The sequence below is a fragment of the Oncorhynchus clarkii genome, unplaced genomic scaffold (genome assembly GCF_045791955.1).
Source record: "Oncorhynchus clarkii lewisi isolate Uvic-CL-2024 unplaced genomic scaffold, UVic_Ocla_1.0 unplaced_contig_10532_pilon_pilon, whole genome shotgun sequence".
Taxonomy (NCBI): Eukaryota; Metazoa; Chordata; class Actinopteri; order Salmoniformes; family Salmonidae; genus Oncorhynchus; species Oncorhynchus clarkii.
Window position 1 is genome coordinate 410,192 of NW_027261121.1, and position 15,230 is coordinate 425,421.

A 15,230-nucleotide genomic window follows, 5' to 3' on the forward strand; every position below is an offset into this window, starting at 1 on the left:
GGACACGCTGACCATCTCGCAGTCTGGAAAAGCGTGAGGGTGCTTATCAATGTATCATTGTGGTTCATATCTTCATTCTGACACAAGCATGATCTGAGGCTGTGGTGATGTCATTCTGACACAAGCATGATCTGAGGCTGTGCTGATGTCATTCTGACACAAGCATGATCTGAGGCTGTGCTGATGTCATTCTGACACACGCATGATCTGAGGCTGTGCTGATGTCATTCTGACACAAGCATGATCTGAGGCTGTGCTGATGTCATTCTGACACAAGCATGATCTGAGGCTGTGCTGATGTCATTCTGACACAAGCATGATCTGAGGCTGTGGTGATGTCATTCTGACACAAGCATGATCTGAGGCTGTGGTGATGTCATTCTGACACAAGCATGATCTGAGGCTGTGCTGATGTCATTCTGACACAAGCATGATCTGAGGCTGTGCTGATGTCATTCTGACACAAGCATGATCTGAGGCTGTGCTGATGTCATTCTGACACAAGCATGATCTGAGGCTGTGCTGATGTCATTCTGACACAAGCATGATCTGAGGCTGTGGTGATGAGATCCTGGTATGATCTGAGGCTGTGCTGATGAGATCCTGGTATGATCTGAGGCTGTGGTGATGAGATCCTGGTATGGAAGTTAAGTGGTTAGACATGTAATAGATTTGGAATTGTAGCTGGTGTGTAAACCCCCCCTGGGACATAACACTGCAGGCTGTTGTTTAGTTTATCTCGGGATGATGTAGTGCTAACTGACGTGAGGAGGATGTGGTGATGACTGACGTGAGGAGGCTGTGGTGATGACTGACGTGAGGAGGCTGTGGTGATGACTGGTGTGAGGAGGCTGTGGTGATGACTGGTGTGAGGAGGCTGTGGTGATGACTGGCGTGAGGAGGCTGTGGTGCTGACTGGCGTGAGGAGGCTGTGGTGATGACTGGTGTGAGGAGGCTGTGGTGATGACTGACGTGAGGAGGCTGTGGTGATGACTGACGTGAGGAGGCTGTGGTGATGACTGACGTGAGGAGGCTGTGGTGATGACTGACGTGAGGAGGCTGTGGTGATGACTGACGTGAGGAGGCTGTGGTGATGACTGACGTGAGGAGGCTGTGGTGATGACTGACGTGAGGAGGCTGTGGTGATGACTGACGTGAGGAGGCTGGCTGTGGTGATGACTGACGTGAGGAGGCTGGCTGTGGTGATGACTGACGTGAGGAGGCTGGCTGTGGTGATGACTGACGTGAGGAGGTTCTGGTGATGACTGACGTGAGGAGGCTGTGGTGATGACTGACGTGAGGAGGATGTGGTGATGACTGACGTGAGGAGGCTGTGGTGATGACTGACGTGAGGAGGCTGGCTGTGGGGATGACTGACGTGAGGAGGCTGGCTGTGGGGATGACTGACGTGAGGAGGCTGGCTGTGGTGATGACTGACGTGAGGAGGTTCTGGTGATGACTGACGTGAGGAGGATGTGGTGATGACTGACGTGAGGAGGATGTGGTGATGACTGACGTGAGGAGGCTGTGGTGATGACTGACGTGAGGAGGATGTGGTGATGACTGACGTGAGGAGGCTGTGGTGATGACTGACGTGAGGAGGCTGTGGTGATGACTGGCGTGAGGAGGTTCTGGTGATGACTGACGTGAGGAGGCTGTGGTGATGACTGACGTGAGGAGGATGTGGTGATGACTGACGTGAGGAGGCTGTGGTGATGACTGACGTGAGGAGGATGTGGTGATGACTGACGTGAGGAGGCTGTGGTGATGACTGACGTGAGGAGGATGTGGTGATGACTGACGTGAGGAGGATGTGGGGATGACTGACGTGAGGAGGCTGTGGTGATGACTGACGTGAGGAGGCTGTGGTGATGACTGACGTGAGGAGGCTGTGGTGATGACTGACGTGAGAAGGCTGTGGTGATGACTGACGTGAGGAGGCTGTGGTGATGACTGACGTGAGGAGGCTGTGGTGATGACTGACGTGAGGAGGATGTGGTGATGACTGACGTGAGGAGGATGTGGTGATGACTGACGTGAGGAGGCTGTGGTGATGACTGACGTGAGGAGGCTGGCTGTGGTGATGACTGACGTGAGGAGGCTGGCTGTGGTGATGACTGACGTGAGGAGGCTGGCTGTGGTGATGACTGACGTGAGGAGGTTCTGGTGATGACTGACGTGAGGAGGCTGTGGTGATGACTGACGTGAGGAGGATGTGGTGATGACTGACGTGAGGAGGCTGTGGTGATGACTGACGTGAGGAGGCTGGCTGTGGGGATGACTGACGTGAGGAGGCTGGCTGTGGGGATGACTGACGTGAGGAGGCTGGCTGTGGTGATGACTGACGTGAGGAGGTTCTGGTGATGACTGACGTGAGGAGGATGTGGTGATGACTGACGTGAGGAGGATGTGGTGATGACTGACGTGAGGAGGCTGTGGTGATGACTGACGTGAGGAGGATGTGGTGATGACTGACGTGAGGAGGCTGTGGTGATGACTGACGTGAGGAGGCTGTGGTGATGACTGGCGTGAGGAGGTTCTGGTGATGACTGACGTGAGGAGGCTGTGGTGATGACTGACGTGAGGAGGATGTGGTGATGACTGACGTGAGGAGGCTGTGGTGATGACTGACGTGAGGAGGATGTGGTGATGACTGACGTGAGGAGGCTGTGGTGATGACTGACGTGAGGAGGATGTGGTGATGACTGACGTGAGGAGGATGTGGGGATGACTGACGTGAGGAGGCTGTGGTGATGACTGACGTGAGGAGGCTGTGGTGATGACTGACGTGAGGAGGCTGTGGTGATGACTGACGTGAGAAGGCTGTGGTGATGACTGACGTGAGGAGGCTGTGGTGATGACTGACGTGAGGAGGCTGTGGTGATGACTGACGTGAGGAGGATGTGGTGATGACTGACGTGAGGAGGATGTGGTGATGACTGACGTGAGGAGGCTGTGGTGATGACTGACGTGAGGAGGCTGTGGTGATGACTGACGTGAGGAGGCTGTGGTGATGACTGACGTGAGGAGGCTGTGGTGATGACTGACGTGAGGAGGCTGTGGTGATGACTGACGTGAGGAGGCTGGCTGTGGGGATGACTGACGTGAGGAGGCTGGCTGTGGGGATGACTGACGTGAGGAGGCTGGCTGTGGGGATGACTGACGTGAGGAGGCTGGCTGTGGTGATGACTGACGTGAGGAGGCTGGCTGTGGTGATGACTGACGTGAGGAGGCTGGCTGTGGTGATGACTGACGTGAGGAGGTTCTGGTGATGACTGACGTGAGGAGGCTGTGGTGATGACTGACGTGAGGAGGCTGTGGTGATGACTGACGTGAGGAGGCTGTGGTGATGACTGACGTGAGGAGGCTGTGGTGATGACTGACGTGAGGAGGATGTGGTGATGACTGACGTGAGGAGGCTGTGGTGATGACTGACGTGAGGAGGCTGTGGTGATGACTGACGTGAGGAGGCTGTGGTGATGACTGACGTGAGGAGGCTGTGGTGATGACTGACGTGAGGAGGCTGTGGTGATGACTGACGTGAGGAGGCTGTGGTGATGACTGACGTGAGGAGGCTGTGGTGATGACTGACGTGAGGAGGCTGTGGTGATGACTGACGTGAGGAGGATGTGGTGATGACTGACGTGAGGAGGATGTGGTGATGACTGACGTGAGGAGGATGTGGTGATGACTGACGTGAGGAGGCTGTGGTGATGACTGACGTGAGGAGGCTGTGGTGATGACTGACGTGAGGAGGCTGTGGTGATGACTGACGTGAGGAGGCTGTGGTGATGACTGACGTGAGGAGGCTGTGGTGATGACTGACCTGAGGAGGCTGTGGTGATGACTGACCTGAGGAGGCTGTGGTGCTGACTGGCGTGAGGAGGCTGGCTGTGGTGCTGACTGGTGTGAGGAGGCTGGCTGTGGTGCTGACTGGCGTGAGGAGGCTGGCTGTGGTGCTGACTGGCGTGAGGAGTCTGGCTGTGGTGCTGACTGATTATGTATCCAACTTGTCTTTAAAATAAACATTGTTTCCAAATGGCACCGTATTCCCTATAGTGCACTACTTATCCCTATGGGCCCTGGTCAAAAGTAGTGCACTATATAGGGAATAGGATGTCATTTGGGATGCAGCCTGACATTCCAATCTCCACCTTGTGTCCAGTTTCACGTGTCCTACATTGACTATGGGAACACAGAGTTTGTCAGTCGGTCAGCTCTGGTGGAGCTGCCAGGGGATCTACAGGCACCTTGTCTGGCCAAGAAGTACAAGTTCCAGGGCTTCAATGTGTCCACTGACCAAGACTCAGCACATTTCCTGCAGGTACTCAGTTCCTCTCCATGTGCTGTCATTAATGTCTATGTGGAAATATGGCAGGTCCCCCTCGCAAAATAGGATTCTTATCTTAAGGGTTCGTGTTTAGTATGAGTCCTTCTGCTCACAAAATGTGCATTGTCTTGTTTTGCTCTTTAGGGAAAGGCCTTCCTTCAGAATCTGATCTATGGGAAAAAGGTCCGCATCCAGAAGAAGTCTGTCTGCTTGGACGGGACCGTCCTGGTCCAGGCCTTTCAGGGAAACCTGGACATCGGTGAAGAGGTCCTCAAACAAACCTCTGTCTGTTATGTCCTGTAAGGAGTTTTTATGACTCAAGGCACATCTTGAAAACTGACAATAAAATGCTCTCTTAGGTTTTGAAGATGAAGTTTGCCAAGTTCACCCTCCCGGGGAGTAACCGTGAGGGCCCCATTTCTGTGCGGGCCCTGCAGGAGTCCCATTGCCCGTGGCCTCAGCGAGTGTTGGATTGGCCTGGCCCCCAGGGGGATGGGGACATGCCTGGCTCTACAGTCTGCATGCCCAAACTACGGCCTGCTTTCCCCGACCAGAGTCCCCTTTCAATGAAGTAAGATACCTGTCTGTCTGTTCCTCTGGGATAATGAAGTAAGACACCCGTCTGTCTAGGACTGTGTTTTCTGTCAGCCTGTGTGTTTTAACTCCTGCTCAGGGAGAAGAGCAAGGCCACAGCCCAGCATGCTGCCAACCTAATGAAGAAGAAGATGGACCAGGAGCTGGTGGAGGAGAACCAGAGGCTGAAGGCAGAACGAGAGACCCAGCGCAGGGAGGACCAGCTGACAGACAGCCTCTCAGAGCTCCAGGTTGAACAAACAGAGTGGAGAGACACACTGACACACTCACACGGCAAGCTTTCCAGGACATTAGTTATGTATGAGTATCGTCTTGTGTTGTCATTTCAGAAGTTGAAAGAGGAGACTGCTAATTATGCTGAAGAGGCAGAGAGATGGAAAGTGGAGAGGAACACACTCCAGAACCATTTAGAGCAGCTGGAGAAACACCTGCAAGTTGCCAAACAGGAAGTGCAGGTGAGACTGGTGTCGTATGGAGCAGATTTCTACTAGTCAATTGTCCCTGAGCACCTGCTCATGAACACATAGCATTAAGAAGTCAACATACAATTCTCACCACAGCACATTAACGAGTCAACATTAAATCCTCAGCACATCAACCATTCAACCCTCACCACATTAACGAGTCAACATTCAACCCTCACCACAGCACATTCAACTCTCACCACAGCACATTAACGAGTCTACATTCAACCCTCACCACAGCACATTAACGAGTCTACATTCAACCCTCACCACAGCACATTCAACCCTCACCACAGCACATTAACGAGTCTACATTCAACCCTCACCACAGCACATTAACGAGTCTACATTCAACTCTCACCACAGCACATTAACGAGTCTACATTCAACTCTCACCACAGCACATTCAACCCTCACCACAGCACATTCAACCCTCACCACAGCACATTAACGAGTCTACATTCAACCCTCACCACAGCACATTAACGAGTCTACATTCAACCCTCACCACAGCACATTCAATCCTCACCACAGCACATTAACGAGTCTACATTCAACCCTCACCACAGCACATTAACGAGTCTACATTCAACCCTCACCACAGCACATTAACGAGTCTACATTCAACCCTCACCACAGCACATTAACGAGTCTACATTCAACCCTCACCACAGCACATTAACGAGTCTACATTCAACCCTCACCACAGCACATTCAACCCTCACCACAGCACATTAACGAGTCTACATTCAACCCTCACCACATCACATTAACGAGTCTACATTCAATCCTCACCACAGCACATTCAACCCTCACCACACCTAATCTAAGGATTTCACATGACTGGAAATACAGATATGCATCTGTTGGTAACAGAAAAGGTAAAAAAAAAAGAAAAAAAATAGGGGCGTGGTGGATCAGAGAACCAGTCAGTATCTGGAGTGACCACCATTTGCCTCATGCGGAGTGACACATCTCCTTCGCATAGAGTTGATCAGGCTGTTGATTGGCCTGTGGAATGTTGTCCAACTCATTAATGGCTGTGCCGAGTTGCTGGATATTGGAGGGAACTGGAACACGCTGTCGTACACGTCGATCCAGAGCATCCCACACATGCTCAATGGGTAACATGTCTGGCAAGTATGAGGCAATGGAAGGACTGGGACATTCATTCGTGAAGAGCACACTTCTCCAGCATGCCAGTTGCCATCAAAGGTGAGTATTTACCCACTCAAGTCGGTTACGACACCAAACTGGTTAGGTCAAGTCTCTGGTGAGGACGACGAACACGCAGATGAGCTTCCCTGAGAAATTATTTGGTTGTGCAAACCCACAGTTTCATCAAATTAAGAAGTTGGATGTGGAGGTCCTGGGCTGGCGTGGTTACACAAGGTTTGTGGTTTTGAGGCCGGTTGGACGTACTGCAAATTCTCAAAAACTATGTTGCAGGCGGCTTATGGTAGAGGAGTTAACATTAAATTCTCTGGCAACAGCTCTGGTGGACATTCCTGCAGTCAGCGTGCCAATTGCATGCTCCCCCAGAACTTGAGACATCGGTGGCATCGTGTTGTGTGACAAAACTGCACATTTTAGAGTGGCTTTTTATTGTCCCCAGCACAAGGTGCACCTGTATAATGATCATGCTGTTTAATACACTAATTGATATGCCACACCTGTCAGGTGGATGGATTGTCTTGGCAAAGTAGAAATGCTCACTAACAGCGATGTAAACACATTTGTGCACAAAATCTGAGAAAAATAAGCTTTTTGTGCATATGGGAAAAAAATGATATTTTATTTCAACTCATGAAACATGGGACCAACACTTTACATGTTGCGTTTATATTTTTGTTCAGTGTATAATGCAAATGTTTGGCTTTGTCCTCAACAATGTTTTTGTTTTTTTGACAGGGTCGTAAGTTTGGAAGGGACATGGTAGTGCAGGTATGAGGTTTTAAGGGGATAGACCTGGGTCTGGTTTCCCAAAAGCATCTTAATGCTAAGTTCATCGATAGAACCTTCCTAGGAACATTGTTAAATCTCCCAGCTGTTTCCCTAAAACCATCTTTAGTAAAGTTGCACTTGAAAACTCACTCAGTCTTTACAATTGAACAAGAACAATATTAAAATATGCTTAAAATGAGAACCTAGATGACTGCATTATTTAAAAAAATAAATTAAGCTGATATCATATTGATATGTAACGTTATGTTTGTAGGCTACACGGTCTGTCATTGTTGCCTCTATATTTCATGTGTAACAACGTGTGCCAATGAATGAGTGCATTATGGAATAAGCCGCCTCCAATACTTGCAGCCATTAGCTGATAATATCTCTAGGAGCTGATCTGTCGTCAGTATTGTAGAATAATTCTAATGTTAAGGTCAGATTTGAATGGAGAAAAGCTGATCACCCACTGGGCAGAGACGACAGTTAAAAGTTTGATTTGCATTTGGTTGAGTTGTCAACTAACCGTGAATTCAACGTGAAATCCACGACAAATGTCACCATGTCATTGGATTTAGGTTAATAAAAGTTGGGTGAAAAAAACACTAAATGCCCTTACATTGATGAGTTTTTGCAAATTCAATCAGTTTCCCACGTTGATTTAACTTCATCACACAGATTTTTGGGGTTGAAATGGCATGGAAACGATGTTGATTCAACCAGATTTTGCCCAGTGGGCCGAGAGCAGCGCTGCCTTTTCTTTCAGTATCAACGCGTTGCCCAACGCACTTGGCGAACGCTCTTTCTGCCTGGTGTTTTGGGGAACGCATGTTACATCTTCGGCTGTTGCAGGAAAGATGAGTAGTTAAAACACTTGTAAACCTAAATTCCAACGCTATCGGGCCCTGGGTTATAGTTAGAATGAATGTTATGAAAGACTGAAGGAACGTGAAGGTAGATAATGTGGCTAATGTCCTCATTGGCGGCATAAACAATGTAGCAGGTGTCTTGTGGATCGATTCCTCCTGTCACCATTAACTTTTTTTTAAGATAAAAAAAATAAATAACACTATTGCTGGAAAAGTAAGCATTTCACTGTCAATCTACAGCTGTTGTTTCCAAAGCATGTGACATACGATTTGATTTGTGCTACTGTGTCTCTGTCTTTGGTGTTTTGAATGCTTCTCGCTGTGTTTAGGCTATGAGGGGACAGTTAAAGAAGAAGGAGAAGCAAGTGGATAAGCTCCTGGACTCAGCGGTGGCTGAACGGTTCTGTCGACTGGCTGAGAGAGTCGATTCTCTGAGAGGATTAAGGTACTGTGATGGTCTGGGTGGCAAATAGCGCCCTATATAGTGCACTCTGGTCGAAAGTAGTGATATGGTAATGAGGTACCATTTTCTGACCCCCCCCCCACACACACACACACCTCTCGAATTGGAATTATTTTATTATAGAATAACAAATATTAAGTAACAATGTTTTATTAAATGTTTTTAATTTCATTTATATTTTTTTACAATTCAACATTTCACATTGAGTAACTCTTTCTATTGATTTGCATGGTCGTGGTTTTATTTCTACTGGACAGAGAGAGAAACCCAGGTAACACGGATAGCGACAGGCTTACGGAGTCTATCAACATTGTCATAAACAACAGCATCTCTGCCCCGGTTGCCATGGAGAAGCTGGAGTCGGCATGGAGAGATTACAGCCTGGCTCAGGAGAAACTCAAGGCCTGTCAGACGGTCAGTCTGCATCCTACTATTAATGTGTGCATCCAAAATGGCACCCTATTCCCTATTTAGTGCACTACTTTAGACCAGGGCCCATAGTGGTCTGGTTGAAAGTAGTGCACTAAATCGGGAATATGTTGCCATTTGGGACACAAAGACACGTGTCTCATCAGATCAGAATACAGTTTCTCATCAGTGAAATGACCATGTTTTGGCGTCCATTTTGCAGAAGGAGCAGCTTGGGGATCTGATAGACAACCGGAATAAGGTGCGAGGTGTTCTGACTGCCACTGTAGAGTCCTTCCTTCAGGAGGCTGAGTGTTTGCCAGTCAGACAACGCATGGACAAACTGGAGGTACTGAAAATGAAAACTAGGATTCTGTCATCTGAATATATATTTTTTTTCATTCAACATTCCAAATATGTGAAGTGGGTTTGTTATTTCTAGATGACTTTACAGGATTGGGGTTATATCAAGGCTATCAGCTGAATGTGCTCTGATGCATCAACATATAAGGATGTGGCACAAATATCACCCTATTCCCTACATAGTGCACTATATAGGGTATTATTTGGGACGCGTGCTATGATCAAGCTGTTGTTCCATTGTGTCCGTGTTACAGGAGGTGAGCTCCTCCCTGACTGCAGTGTTTGGTCCAGCCTCTATGGAGGGTGATGTTGGAGAGCAGGCCTTTGAGCAGTACTGCCAGTGGAGGACTCAGAGGAGTCGGCTCACCAGCTCTGTCAGAGACGGGACGGACAAGGCCCTCCAGGCCCTGTGTACCTGGTCGGAGAACGTTGGCAAGGTACAGAATGACCCGGTACCGTTTTGGTTTGGGTGAACTGAGGATGAAGAAACTTTTAAAAAAGAGAGTCTGGGTTTATTTCTCCCAAGCTTTTGTGTGAAGGGTGGGAAGGGGAAACAACTGTTCTCTTTACTAAAGGGATTGAAGATTTGACCACGGAACATGATTTGACATGTAATTGTTCTCCAGGTCTTCCTGGGTATGGAACTGTACAGTTAGGGCCGGTTTCCCGGACACAGATTAAGCCTCGTGGTGAACTAAGAAACATGTTCATGTTCAAAAGGTTTTTTTTAGTTAAGCATTGGGCTTGTCTGGGAAATCCTAATCCTCCAATGTCCCTTCAGTTTTTCTGCCTGTCAGCTAACACAGTGGTGGGAGTGAATGACATCGTGGACGGAGTGAATGAGCTGCTGAAGCAGGCAGAGAACAACGTGGCCAAGGAGCTGGACTCTCCCCTGTCAGTCGGGGTGAGTTTTGTTGCGTCCCAAATGGCACCCTATTCCCTTTTTTATAGTTCACTACTTTTGACCAGGGCCCATATCTCACCTGTCCAGCTACATGTCAGTGAGTCTTATGGTGCTTTGAAGACAACTAGGAAACATGATGTCAGTGATCTTCAGGGCGGAAAGTTGGAGGTTTAGAAAGATGAGTTTCCTGACTTGGAATTCTGAGTTGGGTGACCGTTCAAAACTACTAGCTCCCCCCCCCCACGAGTTCCCAGTGGTCTTAAACACACTGAAGTCTGAGATTTCTCTGTTATTTTGAACACAGCATTACCTCATCGTCGTGTTTTTTTACTCTGTTTGTTTGTTGTTGACTTGTTTGTTTACTCAACAGGAGCAGAACAACCATGAGACCAAGGCAGTGTCCAACGCTTTCCACAAAGTCATGCAGCACATTCAGAGTGAGCAGAGTCTGCTGAGTGACATTATGGAGAAATATCTGCTCAACACCAAGGTGAGAGAATTGTTTTCGATATTTAAAGTGGTTACTTACCAGATTTTCCAGAAATCAAGGTTGGAAGATTCCCATAATTGTGAGGGAATATGCAGGAAATCCGGAATCATCCAACCAAGATTTCTGGAAAACCTCAAAGTTTCCCTTCATGCTGCGAGTAGATCTGAGTAGATATTGCTGTTTGTCTTTAACCATATAGCTTCTCTTTCTGCTGTGTCAGAACACTAGCAGTCTGGAGATGTGCTCTTATCTCTCAAACTGATGTTTTCTCCTTTATCAAGGATGTTCTATTCAGTTTGTGTTCTATTCAGTTTGTGTTCTATTCAGTTTGTGTTCTATTCAGTTTGTGTTCTATTCAGTTTGTGTTCTATTCAGTTTGTGTTCTATTCCGTTTGTGTTCTATTCAGTTTGTTCTATTCAGTTTGTGTTCTATTCAGTTTGTGTTCTATTCAGTTTGTGTTCTATTCCGTTTGTGTTCTATTCAGTTTGTGTTCTATTCCGTTTGTGTTCTATTCCGTTTGTGTTCTATTCCGTTTGTGTTCTATTCCGTTTGTGTTCTATTCCGTTTGTGTTCTATTCCGTTTGTGTTCTATTCCGTTTGTGTTCTATTCCGTTTGTGTTCTATTCCGTTTGTGTTCTATTCAGTTTGTGTTCTATTCCGTTTGTGTTCTATTCCGTTTGTGTTCTATTCCGTTTGTGTTCTATTCCGTTTGCGTTCTATTCCGTTTGCGTTGCATTCCGTTTGTGTTGCATTCCGTTTGTGTTGCATTCCGTTTGTGTTCTATTCCGTTTGTGTTCTATTCCGTTTGTGTTCTATTCCGTTTGTGTTCTATTCCGTTTGTGTTCTATTCAGTTTGTGTTCTATTCAGTTTGTGTTCTATTCAGTTTGTGTTCTATTCAGTTTGTGTTCTATTCAGTTTGTGTTCTATTCCGTTTGTGTTCTATTCCGTTTGTGTTCTATTCCGTTTGTGTTCTATTCCGTTTGTGTTCTATTCCGTTTGTGTTCTATTCCGTTTTTGTTCTATTCCGTTTGTGTTCTATTCCGTTTGTGTTCTATTCCGTTTGTGTTCTATTCCGTTTGTGTTCTATTCCGTTTGCGTTCTATTCCGTTTGCGTTCTATTCCGTTTGTGTTGCATTCCGTTTGTGTTGCATTCCGTTTGTGTTGCATTCCGTTTGTGTTGCATTCCGTTTGTGTTCTATTCCGTTTGTGTTCTATTCCGTTTGTGTTCTATTCCGTTTGTGTTCTATTCCGTTTGTGTTGCATTCCGTTTGTGTTGCATTCCGTTTGTGTTCTATTCAGTTTGTGTTCTATTCCGTTTGTGTTCTATTCCGTTTGTGTTCTATTCCGTTTGTGTTCTATTCCGTTTGTGTTCTATTCCGTTTGTGTTCTATTCCGTTTGCGTTGCATTCCGTTTGTGTTGCATTCTGTTTGTGTTCTATTCAGTTTGTGTTGCATTCCGTTTGTGTTGCATTCCGTTTGTGTTGCATTCCGTTTGTGTTCTATTCCGTTTGTGTTCTATTCCGTTTGTGTTCTATTCCGTTTGTGTTGCATTCTGTTTGTGTTCTATTCAGTTTAAGGGTGAGATGCTACAGTGGCAGAATACTAACCCGACTCCAGACTCTCTGTTCTCTGTGAAGAAACGAATCCGCAGCCTGAGGGCTCAGCTGAGGTGGAGACAGGTGGAGGAGGCCAGTCTGGAGGAGGTGAGAGACGAGGAAGTCTATTTAGTGTCCTACTTTTGACCGTGGCTCATAAATCAGGCTGCAGTGTTAGTTGTACAGATCATTCATACAAAGGGCTTTGACTTGTCAAACAGGGCAGAAAGCGAACACGATATGGTTCCTTATTAATGCAATATGTTTCCCATTTCCTTATTAATTCAGCCATTTACTTAGATAACTAGCTAGTTCAATTTAAGGGTCACCCTAATGCAGAATTCTATGCTTTTCACACAGGGAAATACATTTAAATCTCATAAGAAATATCTTGCTGCGTCTTGTAAATGCAGATATAAAATGCTTCTTATTGTAATTTCTGTTCGGCATCAAACTAATTTCGTTCTTCAGTTGCTCTTCTCCACTCGGATGAGAATTCAGGAACGGGCATTCTATCAGCAGACAGCACTCTGACTGATGTGTAGCTACTGTTCTCCATCATTCTATCAGCAGACAGCACTCTGACTGATGTGTAGCTACTGTTCTCCATCATTCTATCAGCAGACAGCACTCTGACTGATGTGTAGCTACTGTTCTCCATCATTCTATCAGCAGACAGCACTCTGACTGATGTGTAGCTACTGTTCTCCATCATTCTATCAGCAGACAGCACTCTGACTGATGTGGAGCTACTGTTCTCCATCATTCTATCAGCAGACAGCACTCTGACTGATGTGGAGCTACTGTTCTCCATCATTCTATCAGCAGACAGCACTCTGACTGATGTGTAGCTACTGTTCTCCATCATTCTATCAGCAGACAGCACTCTGACTGATGTGTAGCTACTGTTCTCCATCATTCTATCAGCAGACAGCACTGACTGATGTGTAGCTACTGTTCTCCATCATTCTATCAGCAGACAGCACTCTGACTGATGTGTAGCTACTGTTCTCCATCATTCTATCAGCAGACAGCGCTCTGACTGATGTGTAGCTACTGTTCTCCATCATTCTATCAGCAGACAGCACTCTGACTGATGTGTAGCTACTGTTCTCCATCATTCTATCAGCAGACAGCACTCTGACTGATGTGTAGCTACTGTTCTCCATCATTCTATCAGCAGACAGCACTGACTGATGTGTAGCTACTGTTCTCCATCATTCTATCAGCAGACAGCACTCTGACTGATGTGTAGCTACTGTTCTCCATCATTCTATCAGCAGACAGCACTCTGACTGATGTGTAGCTACTGTTCTCCATCATTCTATCAGCAGACAGCACTCTGACTGATGTGTAGCTACTGTTCTCCATCATTCTATCAGCAGACAGCACTGACTGATGTGTAGCTACTGTTCTCCATCATTCTATCAGCAGACAGCACTACTGTTCTCCATCATTCTATCAGCAGACAGCACTCTGACTGATATGGAGCTACTGTTCTCCATCATTCTATCAGCAGACAGCACTCTGACTGATGTGTAGCTACTGTTCTCCATCATTCTATCAGCAGACAGCACTCTGACTGATATGGAGCTACTGTTCTCCATCATTCTATCAGCAGACAGCACTCTGACTGATGTGTAGCTACTGTTCTCCATCATTCTATCAGCAGACAGCACTCTGACTGATGTGTAGCTACTGTTCTCCATCATTCTATCAGCAGACAGCACTCTGACTGATGTGGAGCTACTGTTCTCCATCATTCTATCAGCAGACAGCACTCTGACTGATGTGTAGCTACTGTTCTCCATCATTTATCAGCAGACAGCACTGACTGATGTGTAGCTACTGTTCTCCATCATTCTATCAGCAGACAGCATTCTGACTGATGTGTAGCTACTGTTCTCCATCATTCTATCAGCAGACAGCACTACTGTTCTCCATCATTCTATCAGCAGACAGCACTCTGACTGATATGGAGCTACTGTTCTCCATCATTCTATCAGCAGACAGCACTCTGACTGATGTGTAGCTAATGTTCTCCATCATTCTATCAGCAGACAGCGCTCTGACTGATGTGTAGCTACTGTTCTCCATCATTCTATCAGCAGACAGCACTCTGACTGATGTGGAGCTACTGTTCTCCATCATTCTATCAGCAGACAGCACTCTGACTGATGTGTAGCTACTGTTCTCCATCATTTATCAGCAGACAGCACTGACTGATGTGTAGCTACTGTTCTCCATCATTCTATCAGCAGACAGCATTCTGACTGATGTGTAGCTACTGTTCTCCATCATTCTATCAGCAGACAGCGCTCTGACTGATGTGTAGCTACTGTTCTCCATCATTCTATCAGCAGACAGCACTCTGACTGATGTGGAGCTAATGTTCTCCATCATTCTATCAGCAGACAGCACTCTGACTGATATGTAGCTACTGTTCTCCATCATTCTATCAGCAGACAGCACTCTGACTGATGTGGAGCTACTGTTCTCCATCATTCTATCAGCAGACAGCACTCTGACTGATGTGTAGCTACTGTTCTCCATCATTCTATCAGCAGACAGCACTCTGACTGATGTGGAGCTACTGTTCTCCATCATTCTATCAGCAGACAGCACTCCGACTGATGTGTAGCTACTGTTCTCCATCATTCTATCAGCAGACAGCACTCTGACTGATATGTAGCTACTGTTCTCCATCATTCTATCAGCAGACAGCACTCTGACTGATGTGTAGCTACTGTTCTCCATCATTCTATCAGCAGACAGCACTCTGACTGATGTGGAGCTACTGT

At 46.8% G+C, this 15,230-nt stretch overlaps 1 protein-coding gene across 1 annotated transcript in view; it reads left to right on the forward strand.

The window, feature by feature from the left end:
- Positions 1 to 15,230, forward strand: part of LOC139404950 (serine/threonine-protein kinase 31-like) — a 28,563-nt gene that overhangs the window by 692 nt on the left and 12,641 nt on the right. The window contains exons 5-17 of the mRNA XM_071147497.1: positions 4,166 to 4,324; positions 4,475 to 4,597; positions 4,690 to 4,901; positions 5,004 to 5,154; positions 5,254 to 5,379; positions 7,300 to 7,332; positions 8,534 to 8,649; positions 8,925 to 9,081; positions 9,299 to 9,424; positions 9,693 to 9,875; positions 10,220 to 10,342; positions 10,713 to 10,832; positions 12,406 to 12,537. Coding sequence (XP_071003598.1) covers positions 4,166 to 4,324; positions 4,475 to 4,597; positions 4,690 to 4,901; positions 5,004 to 5,154; positions 5,254 to 5,379; positions 7,300 to 7,332; positions 8,534 to 8,649; positions 8,925 to 9,081; positions 9,299 to 9,424; positions 9,693 to 9,875; positions 10,220 to 10,342; positions 10,713 to 10,832; positions 12,406 to 12,537 — 1,761 coding nt within the window. The remainder of the gene's footprint in view (positions 1 to 4,165; positions 4,325 to 4,474; positions 4,598 to 4,689; positions 4,902 to 5,003; positions 5,155 to 5,253; positions 5,380 to 7,299; positions 7,333 to 8,533; positions 8,650 to 8,924; positions 9,082 to 9,298; positions 9,425 to 9,692; positions 9,876 to 10,219; positions 10,343 to 10,712; positions 10,833 to 12,405; positions 12,538 to 15,230) is intronic.